The sequence below is a fragment of the Phalacrocorax carbo genome, chromosome 11, assembly GCF_963921805.1.
Source record: "Phalacrocorax carbo chromosome 11, bPhaCar2.1, whole genome shotgun sequence".
Lineage (NCBI taxonomy): Eukaryota > Metazoa > Chordata > Aves > Suliformes > Phalacrocoracidae > Phalacrocorax > Phalacrocorax carbo.
Genome location: NC_087523.1, coordinates 2,067,677 through 2,083,983, shown reverse-complemented (window position 1 = coordinate 2,083,983; position 16,307 = coordinate 2,067,677). Strand labels below are relative to the sequence as shown.

The following is a 16,307-nucleotide window of genomic DNA, read 5'->3' as shown; positions in this document are numbered from 1 at the left end:
GAGGAAACTACAGACAGAACAATCAAGGGCAGCTTAATCACCCCACGGGCAGGGGGTCTTGGCGTGCACAGCCCCTTGACCCACAGCCACTCCGTCCCCATCCCTGGCCAGCAGCGCCAGAGCCAGCTTTGGGACGGCAGTGCTGGCAGCCCTGCCTTCATGCCGGGAGCCTGGCCGAGGCTGCCCAGCCCTGCCCAGCTGCTGCCTGTGTTTTGCTTGCCCAAGCCCAGCACCCAGAATTAAACCGTAAATATCACACTGATCACCAGCTGATTCGCTGGGAGATTAGATGGGATGAGCTCAGCTTCTTAAAGTTAGGCAGCTCTGACATTAGCAGAGCTTAAGCCCAGGCAGGATTTTAAGCCCCAGGGGTGCACGGGCAGAGTTGCCTCTTTATGCAACCGCAGGGATGCTGGGGAGAAAGAAGAAATCAATATGGGGAGGAGGAGGTGGTCCTTTTCCCCATTGGGAAAACAAGGGATTAGTCCCAAACACAGGATCTTTGATGCCCTCAGGTGCTGCAGGATGTGAAGCTCAGGCGTCCTCGCCCACAGGGTTTCTTGGGCAGCAGCAAGAGAGGGTGCGAAAGGAGTGGGAACAGAGCGGTGCTGTGGGCTTGTCCCTCTCCAGAGCCCAGGAACTGGTGACAAGGCGATGAAAGATGGAGGAGAGAAGAGCTGAACTGCTCCTTTGCATCTCCCAAGCCCCTGAGAGGGGACTCGGATTCCTTCTGGCTTGGCTAAGCTCTCCCATGCTGCTACCCAACCCTGCCGCCCATGCCCTCTAGCCTGGCCACGCTGAAATCCTTTTGGCCACGTTGTTCCCCTTTCAGCCCCAAACCAAACTCCTTCCAGCCACAGTCCAGCACCAACGCCCCTGCCCCCAGGGTGTTTTACAAAACAGCAGAATTCAAGCCCCAAAGCACTGGCAGGGCCCAGGCAGCAGAGTGGGAGCACTCACCTGGTGGGTGGGTGGACAGACAGACACTCTCCTCTTCCTCTCTCACCACGTCCCACTGCCACCCAGTCGCTATGGGCTGCTCCCAGTCCTGCAGCTTCTTATACCCCCTCAGCGGTCCCTCCCCTGGCGTCTGATCTCACCTGCTTGGCTTTGGCTGGAGATGCGTAGCGCGCGTGTGTGTGTTTGCGCTGTGGGAGAGGTGCTTTCGGGAAGAATCCTATTAGTTTATTAATTGGGGAGATGCTTCATGAGTAAGAGTGGGCTATAAATACAGCTGCTGCTGGAGCCCTGAGAAAGCAGCTTATGGAGATTGGCAAAACGGGCTTAGGAGCGAGGTGATGGTAATTGAGGTGGAAGCTCTGCTCTTGGTGGGTAGGGATGCAGGCAGAGGAACGGGCAGGGGCGCGGATTCCCACGGGGGCTCTCTACAACTGCCCCTAAGGCAAGCGGAGCTGGGCCTGCCCTGGGCACGAGGGTGGATGGTGCTGGCAGAGGGGAGGGAGGGACCTGCCTGGTTTTATCCCTCCCTTACACACTGCTGAATGGCTAACAGATGGACGGGAGGTGCAGGCAGCTTCTTGCCTGGCCAACGTGCCCGTCTGGCTGGTCACCTAGAGGTGATCTGTTGTGGTCTAGGACACCCTTGCCACAGGGATGCTGGTGAACAAGGTGATGGCACGAAGGCACACATGAGGCTCAGGGTGGCAGCGGCAGATTCTGTGCCAGGCTTCGGTCCCCCCTGAAGCAGCGGGGAAAGGCTGGCCACCCCTCAGTGGTGAGGCACAGACCTGCTGCTGTCCGCCAGTACTGCTGGGCAATCTGCTTAGCCCCCACGTCATTTCATAACACTGCAGGCTGGTGTCGCCTGACCGATTCGCACATCATTAATTCAAGGTTTGCTGCTGCAAATAAAAGCTGTTGAAAGTGCAGCGTGGATTTGCCTTACAGCCGGCCAGGAGAGAAGTGCTCCCTGCTACCACCCTTCCTCGGCCGCTGCTGGTGCTCAGGATCCCCCTCCCGCAGGGGTGGCTACAGGATGCTCACATGGGTGCTGCCCCCAGGCTGGCCCTAGGGACAGGGCACAGACTCCAAGGACAGCCCAGGGTAGCCTGCAAACTGCTCCATTAAGGCCCCACTCACCTTCCTCACATCCAGCATCCTTCAAGCCCTTGCTGGCTCGGCCAGACCCTTTGCTTTGAGCATGCACTTGGTTCTGGCTCAGCCCCCAGAGCTGAGCACCAAGGTCAGGATATCCCTGCTCACCTCTGTGCCTCCATTGCAGAGCTGCTGGCAGCCTCCTCCCAGCCCCCTGGATCAACTCAATGACCTTCAGCACCTGGGTACCAACCCCTCCCAAACTCAGCCCACCTGTGCCCCAGCCCCATGGGCCACCAGGAGCCACTGGAAGCCACCACGAGCCGCTGCGGGCCACCGCAGCACACCAGCCCCGCTGCCCAGGGCTTTAGCTGTCAGCACGCGTTGCCCGAGGCCAGGACTTGTGATCTCTTTAATTGCACACAGGAGAGCTGCTTAGTTTGTAGATTAGTAGGGGCTATTTCTGCCAAGGTCGGGGGGACACGTGAACTGTGACCTTCCCGCCGGGGGGTGGAAGAGGAGGAGGAGGAGGAGGAGGAAGCAGCCCCACCTGGACGCTCACTGTCTGGCTGGGGGGGGATGGTGGAGCGGCCGCCTCCAGCGCCATGCCCAGGGCACCTAATCCTGAGCTCTCTGTTTGCGGCTCTTCATTAGGCTCTTAATAAGGCCTCTGAGATCGGCGTGGCTGTAGGATCTGCAGAGTGTGGTGAGGACGGAGTGCAGATTTCACTATGGGTGGCTTCAGCTTGATTTAATCCCAACTGGGTAGATTCATCCAGGGAAAACTTGCCCAGGTGGGGGGGGGGGGGGGCAGATATTTCCCCTGAAAAACAGTGGTGAGATGGACAGACCACGTATCCCTTCCTGTGCTTGTGCTATGCGCCGAGCCAAGCGGCGGGGAAGGAAGCTGGGGGATGCAGCGCTGTGTTAAAAATAATAGGGAAATGAGAGAGGGCTTCTTCCTTTTTCCTGTTTAATAAATGGCCAAAGGCTCCTCTCCTCTGCCTTATCCCACCCGTCCCCCCAGGTCCATGTGCTGCGTGAAGCACAGCTCGGTCATCCCCATCCAGCAGGGCAGGACGTCGGTGGATGTGGGGCTGGTGGAACGCGTGGGGGCCTGGCTTCATCTCCAGCTCCTGACGGACAGTGTCCTGCCTCCCTAGTGAACAGCCATGGGGCTTCCCGCATCCTCCAGCTTCGGTGCCCTCATCCACAGGGTCTGCCCTCCGAAGGGAGCCCGGGTGGAGCCGGAGCCCCCTGAGCAAGCTGGCACTGGTGAACCCACATTGCCTTCCAAAATATGACTGTCCCCAGGTGCTGGCAGCGCTCCCCGGGTGCCGGTGCTGGTGCATCTGGCAACGTCCCGGCTCAGCCTCCAGCACTGCGCACGGCGGCCACCTTATGTAAACGCCCGCAGCCAGCACCACTGATTTCTCAAAGCCCCTCAGAGCTCCAGGTCTTCCTCCCCTGATCTGGATTAAGTGGCGCAGACGGCATTAATCCGAAGCCAGGCGCCTCCGCAGCGGCGGGGAATTACTGCCATGCTGTTAAGTAACGGGAGGGAGCAGCACCGGTGGGTTTCCAGCAGGATGGGGGTCTCCAGCCGCCATCCCTGCACAGACCCGCCATCACTGCGTGTCCCCATGGCAGGCGCTGGTGAAAGATGCAATTGCTGCCGTGCAGCCCAGAGCTGCCAGCCCAAAATCTAGCGGGCTGACTTCTCAGTGGCCCTGGCCACAGGTTCCTCTTGAGGGCAGCAGCCCAGGAGGAAGCCTCGGCAGGGGCTTTTGGCACGTCTGCACCTGCGGGCTGGGGCAGGCAGAGGTGTGGTCAGTCCCTTTTTGTTGGGCTCATGGCTGCAGAGGATGGCTTGTGATATCAAGGGTGGCAGACAGCTGGGAGCACAGCTTGATTTGGCCCTCCATCCTCATCCTCATCTGGCAGGAGTCCGCCAGACACCCTGGCAGCAGATGGTGGCTGCTACTCATCTGTAATTAATCAGTGCTAATCCCCCTAGTGCAGCTCGAGCCAGCCCCTTGCCCAGGCGGCCGCTGGCACGTGCACGGCCTGCTCACTGCTTGCCACGAGGAGCAAAACCTCTGGGTCTGCGCCTGGGAGCTGCAGGAACCCTGGTGCTGTTTGCAGCCAGGAAAAGCCTCCTGCCTTCCCGACCCCCTCCCGGCAGCCCTTGAACCCCACTTCCCTTCTGCCTGGAGTCAGGGCACCCACAGATGGGGTGACATGAATGTGATTACGGGTGCCCGGCTTGCTCGTCCGCCCGATACCTGCAGCACCTCTGTCTCTGTGCGACCAGCAGCAAGTGGCAGAGCTCAGCCTTGGCAGGGGCAGCACGCTCCCCGGGAGCAGGCAGCCTGGTTTCTGCTCACAAGCTGCCTGCCTGCCCACCACCCCAAATGCATTTTAGGGGCTTGCTGCCATTCCACACCACTGACAGTTCCCTCTCCCGGGGTCCTGTCTGAGGGACCTCCCCGCCATCACCCCTCGCCCCTGGGGAAAACGGGCAGCGGGGAGTGGGGTGGGGGCAGACCCCCTGCTCCAGGACTGCTCCTGCCTGCACCCTGCCATGCTCAGCCCAGCGTGGCTGCAGGCTTCCCCCCGTAGCGGAGCTGGAGTGGGAGGAGGAGCGAGGAGGCTGGTCCTGGCAGTGGGGAGAGCAGAGCGCAGAGAAGGAGGAAGAGCACGGCGGCTGCCGCGGTGCCGCGCGAGCAGCACGGGGCACGGAGCGGGTGGGCCTGGCCGGTGGGGCAGGGAGCGGGGGCACCGGCGTGGGTGCTGCCTGACCCCACACGGCCACCCCAACAGGCAGCGTGTGCCAGGCAGGGCTGCTGGTGTGCCCTTCGGGAGGAAGCCAAGAGCGCTGGTGCAGCATCGCGGCTCCTCTCTTGCTTGGCTGCACCCTGAAAGGTTGGCTCGTTGCCCGCAGCACCCCACAAGAGCCGCAGGAGTCCCGCACTGTGTCTGCAAGGGACGGTGAGTGTGTCGGGTGAGGTCCAGGCCTCCGCGTGCCGCCGGGATGCCAGCACGGCCTGTCCTCACTGTGCACTGGGGCAGGATGATGGCCCCGGGGCTGGGGTGGCAGCATGGGATGATTCCCCTGCAGGGAAGAGCCGTTTGCTGATCTGTGCCTCCCTGCCCCTGTGCACCCTGCAGGCTGGAGCCCCCTGCGATGAGAAGTGTCTTGACCTCCACCCTTCCCCAGCTCCCCCCCCGGTCCGGCTCCTGCCACACCGCTTGGCCACGGGGCACCCTGTCCCCTTAAGCATCACCTCGGTGGCTGTACATCACCCGCTGGGACCTCCTGCCACTGGCTCGCTGAGGAACTGGGGGGCTGGTTCCCCTACACCACCCAGCACCTGCCGCTGAGCCCCGATGTGGGGCTGGGACAGGGACACAGCACAGCTGGTGTCCTGCCGCTTCGGACGATGGCAGCAGCAAGCTGGTACCACCGGGACATCAGTCGCGTGGTGGCGGAGGAGCTGCTGGCCAAGGCCGGGCGGGATGGATGCTTCCTGGTGCGGGACAGCGAGTCCGTCTCGGGGGCATATGCCCTCTGCCTTCTGTGAGTCACCTGCCTGGCTTCTGCTTGTGGTTTCTCTCTCTTGTCCCTTGCTGGGGTCCCTCTGTCTCTCTCCCCACTCTGTGCATGCCACTCCTGGCATCGCCGAGACCTCGCGGAAAAGCCTTCTGCAGGAACGCCGATGGGGCGAGTGGGGTGCCAGCTCTCTGGCACTGGGGGTTTTGAGTGATCCACATGTTAGACTGGTGGAGAACCCTATCTCCTTGGGAGCAGGCAGAAGCCTGGGCCAGCAGCCCTGCCAGCACCGGAGTTGCTGAAGGGAGAGCCCAAGATCCAGGGCATGCCAAACCATTTTGGGCTGCCCGCCATCCCAGCCCTGTGAGCAGGAACGGGAGAGGCTGACTTGCATCTCCCTCCCTCTGCGAAAACAAACATCCCCTCTCCTTCCAACTCCCAACACGGCCGCATCCGGACCGTGACGCCCACTGTTAACATCTGAGCTGCCGGGACACCAGGGCTGCCTCTCCCGCCGCCCACGGGGCCCCCCTGCCAACTTCTCCATGCCTGGGACCTGGCTTACAGCCCCTGAGAGCATTGCTGCTGGGGCTGCCTGCACCCTTCCTGCTGCCTGCACCCTTCCTGCGGCCGAGCGACACGTCTGCAGCGGGGAGCGCGCGGGGCGGCGCCTCGGCAGGTTTGGCAGGATGCCACCCCCTTTTCTACGGCTGGGCTGGCCTGGTGCACGGGACAAATTGCAAACACATGGTGCCGAGGGGTGCGGGGGGGGGGGCGGTGCGGGACATGCCGGGGGTTCAGCTAGCAGCTGCCCCCGCTCTGCCAGCATCCCGGCACCAAGTCAGAGGTCACGCTGATGCCAGACGGGACGGTGACATGGGCAGGGATGTGCAGTAGCCTTGGAGTGACTACGACCATGCTGTCGCAGTCATGGGGAGCGTGGTGCTGGGCTCTGGCTGGCTGAAAACCCTCGATGCCACATGGAGCCACGGGGCCGGAGGTGCCCCAGTGAATGGTGGCAGAGACGTGACCAAGCCCCTGGTGTGTGCTGGCCATGCCTGCCGCAGGCAAGGTGTTGTTTGGAGGCAGGGGGACACAGCGCATCCTCCCCTTCAAGCGGGTGCAGACCCAGAGCTGAGGGTGATGCTTTTCTTTCCAGAAATGAGAGCTCAGTTCCTCTCTCTGCAGAGGGGACAGGGCGTTTGCATCAGCGCTGGGTGCTAAACACTCCCCAGCGCTGCCAAGTGCCCACGTTGTTGTGGGGGGGCACGATGGGGGACCCTCGTCTGCTCTTTCCTAGGTTCCAGCGGCATGTCCACACTTATCGCATCCTCCCTGATGATGAGGGGCTGCTCTCTGTCCAGGTGGGTGCAGCGGCAGGTGCCCCGAGGCTGGGTGCCGCCGGCATGCACTCTCTGCCCTGGCTAACACCTCCAGGCGCCGTGCTGGGTGGGCAACCAGCTGCAAGCTGGGGCGTGGGCAGGATGCAGGTGCAAAGGGGCCGGGGTTCTTGCCTCCCCCGCCCACCCTGTGCAGCGCCCGGAGAGGTGGCGTCTGCCTGCCCTCCCCGGCACGCCAGTGCTGCGAGCGAGCGGTGCGGTTTGCTTTTTGCACGAGCTGCCTGCAACGCCCAGCACGGCAGGATGCGAGCACTTTGCAGCCCCCGCTTCAGCATGGGGCCGCCTGGGAAGGCTGCCTCCCCGCTGGCCCCATGGCTGCTGCCAGCCCACCCGGTGTGGTGCAGCAAACTGCTTGTCCCCTTCCTGCCACTGTCCCCTGCCCCACCCTGGCTACACGGCCCCGATCCCCATAACATCTGTCCCCACAATGTCTGTCCTGGCCGCCAGCTCGGCCTTGCTTCCCCTCTTTGGTGTCACTGTGGTTTCTCACAGTACCTGGCTCTCTGCAGCCACCCCTTCTAACACCCTAAAAAGAGCTTCCCGAGAGTCCCTAGGGAGCACCCCCGTCTGCTGCCCGAGGCAGATGTCTGCACTCCTCTCCTTGCTCTGCTGCCCTGCCAGCAGCCAGGGTGAGCCTCGCATGGGGCTGGCATCCAGCTGGCATTTACAGCTCACATTCTGGGGGGCAGACCCGGTCGACATGGCAGGCTGGTCTGCAGCCCAGCAGGGGGCTGCCCTGGCATGCAGAACTGGTGGAAAGGGGGGGATGTTACTGTACTTGTCCCCTCTCTGCCTCCTCAGACCATCCAGGGCATCCAGGCCAAGTGCTTCCGCACCCTCCCCGACCTCATCGGTGCCTACCAGCAGCCCAACAACGGGCTGGTGACGCCCCTGCTCTACCCTGTGCATCGGGCAAGGCAGGCGGCCGACGAGGACTCGGGTGAGCCGCGGAGGGGGCAGCAGGGACTGTGCCAGGCTGCGAGTGGGGAGGGGGTCCCGCTGAGCTGGCTGTCCTCTGCCCGCAGATGGGGAGGACGGCCGAGGCAGCGGGCAGGCGGCGAGCGTGGCTGGGGGAGCCGGGGCAGGCACGTGGCTCGGCGCTCCCGTTGCCGGCCGGACCCACATCTCGCAGCAGCTGCACCAAAGGCTGCAGGAGCAGGTCCACAGCAGGTAACCTGCCCCTGCCCACCCCAGGCTGATGGTGATGGTGGGGTGGGCACGGCCACCCCCCCCCATTGCGATGGTAGCACGCCTGGTGGGTGGGGATGTATCCAAAGATGCCCACCCGCCCTTGCAGCCCAGCCAGTGACTTTATGGGCTTCATGGCCGAGTACCTGAACCACCACGTGCAGCTGGACCTGGAGGCGCTGCGCCACGGGCACCCGCAGCTGCGCCATCTCAGCACCGCGCTCGTCACCGCCTGCCGGGCACTGCACAGGCGAGTGGCTGGGGGGGGCAGCCCCGGGGCCCCCTGCCTCATCCCTGTCCCCTTCATGGTGGCTGAGCATCACCACTGAGGCTCAGGAGATGCCTGCGCTGACTCTCACCTGCTCCTCTCCTCCACAGTGAGATTGACTTCACGTTGGCAGGTCTGGAGACACTGGCCAGGGTGTTTGACCCCCCTGCATCCCCTCGCAGCCCAGCCAGGGAGCAGGTGAGCCCCCCTTGGGCTGCCACAGCCCCTGTTGGCACCCAAAGGTGCTGCACGCCCCGTGGTGCTGCCAGTGTTCCCCGGGTGCTCTGTGTGCTGGTGTTGCTGTGGCTGGCAGATGGGACCTGGCTCCCTGTGTCCTGGGGACAAGCAGAGACTCATTCCTGCATGTCCAGAACATGGGGGGGGAGGAAGCTTTTTCCTCTGCCAGACCCCAGGGACCCCCACATCATGGGGTGCAGCCCGGACATGTGGGGAGGAATGCACTGGTCCAGTGCCACCGTGCTGCTCCAAAAATGTCTGTCCTTCCTCTCAGGGTCTCCTGACCAGTGATCCAGACCTTGAGCTGCTCCTCAACAAGATATCTACTGTCAATCATCTCCTCTCTTCGCTGGAGAAGAAGGTGCCTGCCCACCCCTGTGATGCCAGGCTGGGGAAGCCCGGCTGGGTGCAGGGGGAGCACGGCCACTGCTAACCACAGCTGTGCTAGTGCCCCAGGCTGGGAACCTCACTCTGCTCCAGCAAACCCCTCACCTAAACTAAATCCTCCGTCAAAGCAAGCTGCCAGCAGTGGCACAGCCCCAGGGTGCCCCTCGGGGACGAACGGGCTGGCAGAGGGTGCCCAGGGCTCCCAGTTAGCCCCGTGCCCCCATACCGGTGCCCATCTCTCTGGTAGGTGCTGAAGTCACTGCAGGAGACGGTGTCGAGGCACAACCTGGTGCTGCCCAGCGTGGCAGCAGCCCCCCCGCCAGCTGCCAAGCCCCTGGCCGTGCAGAGCTTCGAGGTGAGGGTGGAGGGGCACGGAGGGGCCCTGGCATCGCTGTTTGGGCAGGGGAGGCATGGGACTGACTCAGGAGCCGCGTCCCCATCTGCAGGTGAAGGTGGGCAAGTCGCAGCGGGCAACCCTGACGGTGGACGTGGAGTCGGGCACAGTGGCCATCACCAAGCGGGGCAGCGGATCCCCAGAGGAGACCATCCCACAGGATAAAAGTAAGCGGGTGCTGGCTGCCCCCATTGACTGCCAATGGGGTGTTGTGGGGCCACGGGATGCCCTGGCACAGGCCTGATGCCAGGGTGATGGGCTGCAGACATGCTCGCACCCTGCTCGCCTCCATCCCGCGCTGCCTGCCTCCCTCATGGTGGGAGGCGGGGGGCCACCACTGCCCTCCTCACTCCCAGCGTTCAGTCCTGCAGCTGATCAAATACCAGAGCATGCAGAGCAAGGTGAGGCTGGTGTACGACCGGGAGTCACAGAGGAGCCTGAGCAGAGACTTCATCTTCCCCAGCGCGCGGGTAAGCGGCACCAGCTGTGCTCACAGGGTGTCCTGGGGGAATACAGAGCCGTTATGTAGCGATGCAGCACGTGAGTGGCCTCAGGGCTGAGACCACACCTGCAAGCCAGCTCCTATGCCTGGGGGTGATGTCCCCCTGACCCCATCACCGGCACCTCTGGGGTGCTGCAGCTCCTAGCTCCCTTTTGGGACCCTAAGACACCCATACGTCCCGCAGAAGCGAGAGGCCTTTTGCCAGCTGCTGCAGCTGATGAAGATCCAGCACTCCAAGCTGGATGAGCCTGAGCTCATCTCGGTGTACGTCGGGACATGGAACATGGGTAAGGGACCAGGATAAGGTCATATTGTCCTGGGAGGCTGTTGTGTCTCGTCCTTAGCCCGCGTGGGTTTTGGAAGGTGAAGGCTGCAGGGGGCTGCCTCAGGAAACCTGAGGTCCAAGCTGGTCCTCGGTGGGAGGCGGTGGCTGGAGAAGACTCTGACTTGGCCTCTTTCAGGTTTATCTGTGCTCCACTCGCCCAGGGAAACACAGGAACTGGGGTACTGGGAGGCTTTTGGGTGGTAGCAGTAAATCCCAGCATCAGACTGGGATGTGTGTGGGTGAACCATGGGGTTGGCACGATGCTTCCCGTCCCCGGTGGCTCCTGGAGGTGCATAGGGTTTGGGGTTGGAGAGGAGCTCGAGGAACCTGGCACATTGCCCACCTTGCAATGACCCGCTGTCCCCTGCCCACAGGCAGCACGCCGCCGCCCCGCTCCCTCGCCTCCTGGCTGACCTCAAGGGGCTTGGGACGCACGCAGGACGAGACCACTGCCTGCATCCCCCATGACATCTACGTTATCGGCACCCAGGAGAACTCCCTGGGCGACCGCGAGTGGGTCGAGTTCCTCCGTGCATCTCTGAAGACCCTGATGGCCATCGACTACCGAGTGGTAACGTCGGGGTGTAGCCTGGACCCCTCCGACTGTGCCTGGGGAGGCACCCGGTGCTGAGCAGGCTAAAGACATCCCCCAGCAGTCATGGGGAGCTGGTTGCCAGCAGCCATTGCCCCAGGGCTCTCACCCCAAACCCAGGGTCCTCTCCCACCCCAAACGCAGCCCAGGGAACCTCCTGTGCCCTATAGGCTCCATGCAGGCAGTGCCCTCCCCAGAGCCACCTCTCAGGGATGGGTTAACTCACCTTGCTGCTTCTCCACCCCTGCTGCAGGTCGCCCTGCAATGCCTCTGGAGCATCAAGATCGTGGTGCTGGTGAAGCCCGAGCATGAGCGGCGCATCAGCCACGTCCACACCTCCAGCGTGAAAACTGGGATTGCCAACACACTGGGTAGGGATGGAGGGATGCCCCAGGGCAAGGGGGCAACCTGGGGGCCATCCTGAGGGCCACCCTGAGCCTCCCAGGCCCCCAGGGAGCTCAGTGCCTGGCACATCCCTGCAGGGAACAAGGGAGCTGTGGGCGTCTCCTTCCTTTTCAACGGGACCTCCTTTGGCTTCGTCAACTGCCACCTGGCCTCCGGCAGTGAAAAAACCCACAGGTGATGGAAGGGCGGGGGGGGGGGGGGGGGGGGACACACACCTGGACATGACAGGGTTGTGCTGGGGCAGGAGAATGTCTCAGAGGGCTGGAGGAGCCCTGTGGGGCTGTCCCTGTCTCTGTCCCCCCCAGCAGGGACAGGATGAGGATGAGGTGTTGCCGGGGTGTCTCACACGGTGCTAACCTCCCCACCACAGGCGTAACCAGAACTACAGTGACATCCTGCGTTCTCTGGTCCTGGGCGACAAGAGGCTTAGCGCCTTTGACCTCACCCTGCGCTTCACCCACCTCTTCTGGTTTGGGGACCTCAACTATCGCCTGGACATGGACGTGCAGGTGGGACCCTGCAGGCATCGCGGCTGGGGCCGGCAGCATGCTGGCGGCAGCGCCGGTGCAGCTGCAGGGGTGAGAGGAGCTGGGGCTCACCATGCCTTCCTCCCCCGGCGCAGGACATCCTTGCCCATATAACCAAGAAGGAATTTGAAGCCCTCCTGGCTGTCGACCAGCTCAATCTGGAGCGGGAGAAGAACAAGGTGTTCCTGCGATTCAGTGAGTGCGGGAACAAGGGCACTGCTCCCCCCACCAAGACAGCAGCACCTCCAGCACACGGTGCCCTGTCCCAGAACAGACCTGCACGAGGTGCTGAAAGCCTGGGGGACATCAACGTGCACCGTGCAAGCCCCCCCCGAGCAGGTCCCTGGGCTCTGCATCCCGAGAGCGTGCAAGCACAGGGACAGTCAGAGGGTCCAGGGGTGTCAGCCATCGGTGTGAGCCTTGAGCAGGGACCATGGCACCCCATGGGGTCCCTCCCTGGCCGGTTGCAGCTGTGGGGACAGGCAGGGACGCTGGCCTCTGTGTCACCTCTGTGTCTTGGTTCCCAGGTGAGGGTGACATCTCCTTCCCACCCACATACCGGTATGAGCGGGGCTCCCGGGACAGCTACATGTGGCAGAAGTTCAAGACCACGGGGGTGAGTTCCTGGAGCCTTGGGCTGAGCTGCAAGATGTCACCAGGGGGCAGGGACAGCAGGCTCGGACAGTGCCGGGCAGGCTGCATGGTGATGTGCAGCCCCCACACCTCCACCAGCTTGTTCCCTCCCCAGGCGGGTCCAGGCAAAAGCCTGCTCGCTTTCTGGGCTGCTTTTCTGGGCTGGGGGGAGCCAGAACCGAGGGGCCACTGAAGCAGCTGCTTTCCCCATTTTTAGATGAGGATCAATGTCCCCTCATGGTGTGACCGCATCCTGTGGAAGTCACACCCGGAGACCCACGTGGTCTGTAACTCCTACGGTGAGTGACACCCCAGGGCTGGGGGGACCCCGGGGCTTGGGGACCATCACTCACCTGCCCACTCCCACCATCCAGGCTGCACCGACGACATCGTGACCAGCGACCACTCACCTGTCTTTGCCACCTTCGAGGTGGGAGTGACATCGCAGTTTGTACCCAAGAAGGGTAAGGGGTTGGGGTCTGTCACCCCCTGCACCTGGTTTGGGGCGAGTCCTGGCCATGGGTGCTCGGCCGGTGCACGCTGACCCACCGGTGCCTGCCTGCAGCTCCTGGATCCGGCCCCGAGCCCCTGGCCTGCATCGAGTGGGAGAGCATCGAGGTCATTGTGAAAACCACCAGCCGCAGCAAGTGCTACATCGAGTTTCACTCCTACTGCCTGGAGGGTGAGGTGGCCCTGCGGGGCTGGGGTGCTGGGGGTGTGCTGTGGGGGTGAACCAACCCCGGCTGGAGCTGTGCCCCCCACTTTCCCCCGGCAGAGGCCCAGCGGAGTGGGGAGAACACCTCCCAGAACTGTGACATCCCTGGCTTCCTCAAGCTGGGCTGGTCTGCAAAGCATCTGCCTGTGGTATGCAGCAGAGGAGAGGGGCAGATGCTGCCTCTCCCCAGCCCTTGAGCATCCTTCTCCCTCCCCTTCCCCATTCCTCCTGCTGGCTCTGTACCCTGAGCCCCAAGGGGTGCAGGGGGCTGTCATCATCCCCCTGAGGACAGAGCCGCCCCTGTGCTACCCTGCCCTGTGGCAGCACCCCCTCCCGAGCACCCCTCTCTCCTCATGCAGCTGAACCCCATCCTGCCGGACCTGGAGTACCTGGGGGACCAGCACCTGCTCCTCAGCATCAAGGGTGTGGAGAGCTGCGAGTCCTACGGTGCGTGTGGAGTGGTGGCGTGGGGGCCACCACGGTGGCATTGGGGTGCCAAGCATACACCCCCTCACCCCCACCCCCCCAGGGCTCAGGCAACAACCTGCTGGGTGTAAGGTTTTGCAGCTGGAGCTTGGCAGAAGGAACCCTGGCACCCACCCTGCTGCATATGGGGGGGGTCTCACCTGCCCGTCGAGCTGCGCCGGGGGGCTATGGAGACATGTGCTGTGCCTGCAGGCGAGTGCTGCATCGCAATGAGGTCTATGATCGGCAGCATGGCCCAGCAGTTCGAGACCTTCCTCTTCCACCGCGGCGAGGAGACGGGCTCCATGCGTGGCTGGATGAAGGTCCGGGTCCCCAAGGACAGGCGCAGCACCCGCGAGAGGCTCTATGGTAAAGGTGGTGGCACACCAGCCCCCTCCCATCGCCCTGGGCATGGGGGCTCAGGGCATGCTCAAGCATGGTGTGGCTGAGAGCTGCCTATGCCCACACTGCCCTCCTGGACCCCGGTCATGGGCAGGGGCTGCGCGGTGCCCAGTGGGGAGAGGCCAGATTTTGGTGCCTTTGCAGAGTGGATCAGCTTCGAGGAGGAGGATGCTGAGCCCGTGGCAGACGCCCCAACGTGCCCCAAGCCACCCCTCCAGCGCCTCAGGTACCCCAGCCGGGCTCAGCCCCGCCACGAGCCCTGGCCATGGGGTGATGCTGAGCCCTCTCCTGCTGTGTCTTGCAGGAGCCGGCCCCGCAGCCTTCCAGAGCCGGCTTCTGGCTACACCAACCCAGCCTACTTCATCTTTGAGGGGGTCCCCAACACGTGGACAACAGCCGCCAGCGCTAGCAAAGCCCATGACAAGCAGGTGGAGAGCCCAGCCGGAGTCCAGCGGCACCGGAGCCCCCTTGGAGCACGGGTGCCTTCACCCTCAAAGGAAGAGCGATGGGGTGGCTGGCCCCGCTGTGTGCTAGGGGGCCTGTCCCACGGGCGCCCACTCAGCCCCGCCACCGTGGGTCGGCAGAAGAGACCCAAATCGGCCGTCCTGGCGAGGGACACACCAGGGGTGGGCGACTGCTCGCTGACGGCGCTGCACATGGCCACCTGCCTAAGCCAGCTGGACTGGGTGCCCCCCGCGCGCGGAGGGGACAGCCAGAAGACCCTGCTGCGCCAAACCCACAGCGCCCTGGAGCCTCCCCCGCGGCCCTACCGGGAGATGCCAAGGTGTGCACCAGATTCTCACCAGCACGGCCGCCCTGGAGAGGTACTGCTGTGGTTCCCGCAGGGCTCTGGAGCTCAGCTGGGGGGGGCTTGGGGAGCTCAGGGAGGGGAGGGAACCTGCTTTTGGCCGTGGGACCACCAACAGAGGCGGGGTCCCATCCCCATGGCAGTGCTCTGCCTGGTGGAGGCACCACAGCGCAGCCAGTGCGATGCAGTGGAAGGTGGAGGAACAGCTACGTGCATGGTTCATGTGGGGTGAGGACATGGAGGTGGTGAATTTGTGGTCCTGGTGCGACGCTGCCAGTGTGCATCCTTGTTCTTCTTTCCCCAGTGGCCCTGTGACAGGGGTGAGTGGTCCTGTGGCAGCGACAGTGGTTGCCTGGGCCACCTTGGCTTGCAGCAGGATGTGGAAGGGCTGCAGGAACACGGCTGGGACCACCTAGAGATGTTCAGGTACCCCCAGGCTCTGGAGCTTGGAAAGGGGGACACCATGTGCGACAGCTTCCATGGCCCTGAGGTCCCTGGCAGAGACCCGTGCCCCAGGGGGGAGGAGAGCTGAGCCTTGGGGTCAGGATGCAGCAGGGCAGGGGCAGAAGGATATCAAGTCCCCAGATCTCCATGGATGCCCCCAGGCCATGTGGGCTCTCCGCTCCCTCTCGGTGGCTCCCCAAGCACTTGCTCCCCCTCACCCTGCATGTAGGGACCTCACGGAGCAGGACCTGCTGGAGGCTGAGCTGCTGAGTCCGACCCATCCCTGGCTCGTCCCACGGCAAGCTCGGCGAGGGCACCGCAGTGAGCCTGCTATGGAGCCCTGACCTTGGACCCAGCACCTAGAGCACCTAACCCTGCCCCAGCACCCACATGTGCTCTCCTCTGTGGAGCTCCTGAGGCAGGCAGAGGGCTACTGAGGAGGACTCGGCACGCAGGCACCCTGGGCTGGGCTTACTGGCACCGCTCTGAACTTGTCCAGCCTCACCAGCAAGCGACTGGTGCTTCTCAGCTGGAAAGTCTCAGGAAGCTCCTGTGGCCATTGGGACAGACGCTTTCCAGGTCTTGCCGCCTGTCTCCATCCTCCCTCCCCAAAGCGATGGAAGGACCATACTAAGCCCCACAAGCAAGGATGGATGGGGACAGGGGAGATGTTGAGGCCACTTGGGAAGTGGGGACTGCTGGGTGCTTTGGACAGGGAGGCTCAGCCTCTCTGGGTGACCGATGTGCAGCCTGCAAGGGCACAGTGGCAGCTGTGGCCAGCCCAGCCCTGCACACCCTGGTGCCTTCAGCCTCAGCGGCTGCTCCCTCCTCCGCGGGCTCAGCCCTGGTCGGATGGCATCCCCAAAGGATTTCTCCTACAGCAGCCGCTCCTGAGGCTGCGGCACCGTTCCGTTACAAGATGCCCTTGCTATCCCCATCCAGAATAAAGTCTCAGGGACACTGGGGTGCATGCATGCAGCGCCTGGTTCTGTGCAGGGGCAAGGAGC

General features: G+C 63.5%; 1 protein-coding gene across 3 annotated transcripts; it reads left to right on the top strand.

The window, feature by feature from the left end:
• The first annotated feature begins 4,711 nt into the window (after positions 1 to 4,711).
• LOC135315326 (phosphatidylinositol 3,4,5-trisphosphate 5-phosphatase 2-like) lies at positions 4,712 to 16,264 on the top strand. Of its 3 annotated transcripts, none has more exons than XM_064462810.1 (28): positions 4,712 to 5,046; positions 5,227 to 5,635; positions 6,909 to 6,972; positions 7,810 to 7,948; positions 8,034 to 8,178; positions 8,306 to 8,446; positions 8,575 to 8,662; positions 8,976 to 9,062; positions 9,336 to 9,443; positions 9,535 to 9,649; positions 9,846 to 9,952; positions 10,169 to 10,271; positions 10,684 to 10,880; positions 11,155 to 11,272; positions 11,384 to 11,480; positions 11,677 to 11,815; positions 11,929 to 12,028; positions 12,361 to 12,449; positions 12,684 to 12,765; positions 12,841 to 12,930; positions 13,032 to 13,148; positions 13,242 to 13,330; positions 13,541 to 13,628; positions 13,860 to 14,015; positions 14,193 to 14,274; positions 14,353 to 14,872; positions 15,161 to 15,282; positions 15,530 to 16,264. In XM_064462810.1, exons 2-28 carry the CDS (start codon positions 5,499 to 5,501, stop codon positions 15,642 to 15,644), a joined length of 3,435 nt encoding a protein of 1,144 aa, XP_064318880.1. In that variant the 5' UTR covers positions 4,712 to 5,046; positions 5,227 to 5,498; the 3' UTR covers positions 15,645 to 16,264. The 3 variants fall into 3 exon arrangements, with proteins under 3 accessions (XP_064318880.1, XP_064318878.1, XP_064318879.1); XM_064462808.1 differs by having other exon boundaries at positions 13,860 to 14,021; XM_064462809.1 differs by lacking the exons at positions 4,712 to 5,046; positions 5,227 to 5,635 and adding an exon at positions 5,648 to 6,287 and having other exon boundaries at positions 13,860 to 14,021.
• The last annotated feature ends 43 nt before the right edge of the window (positions 16,265 to 16,307 follow it).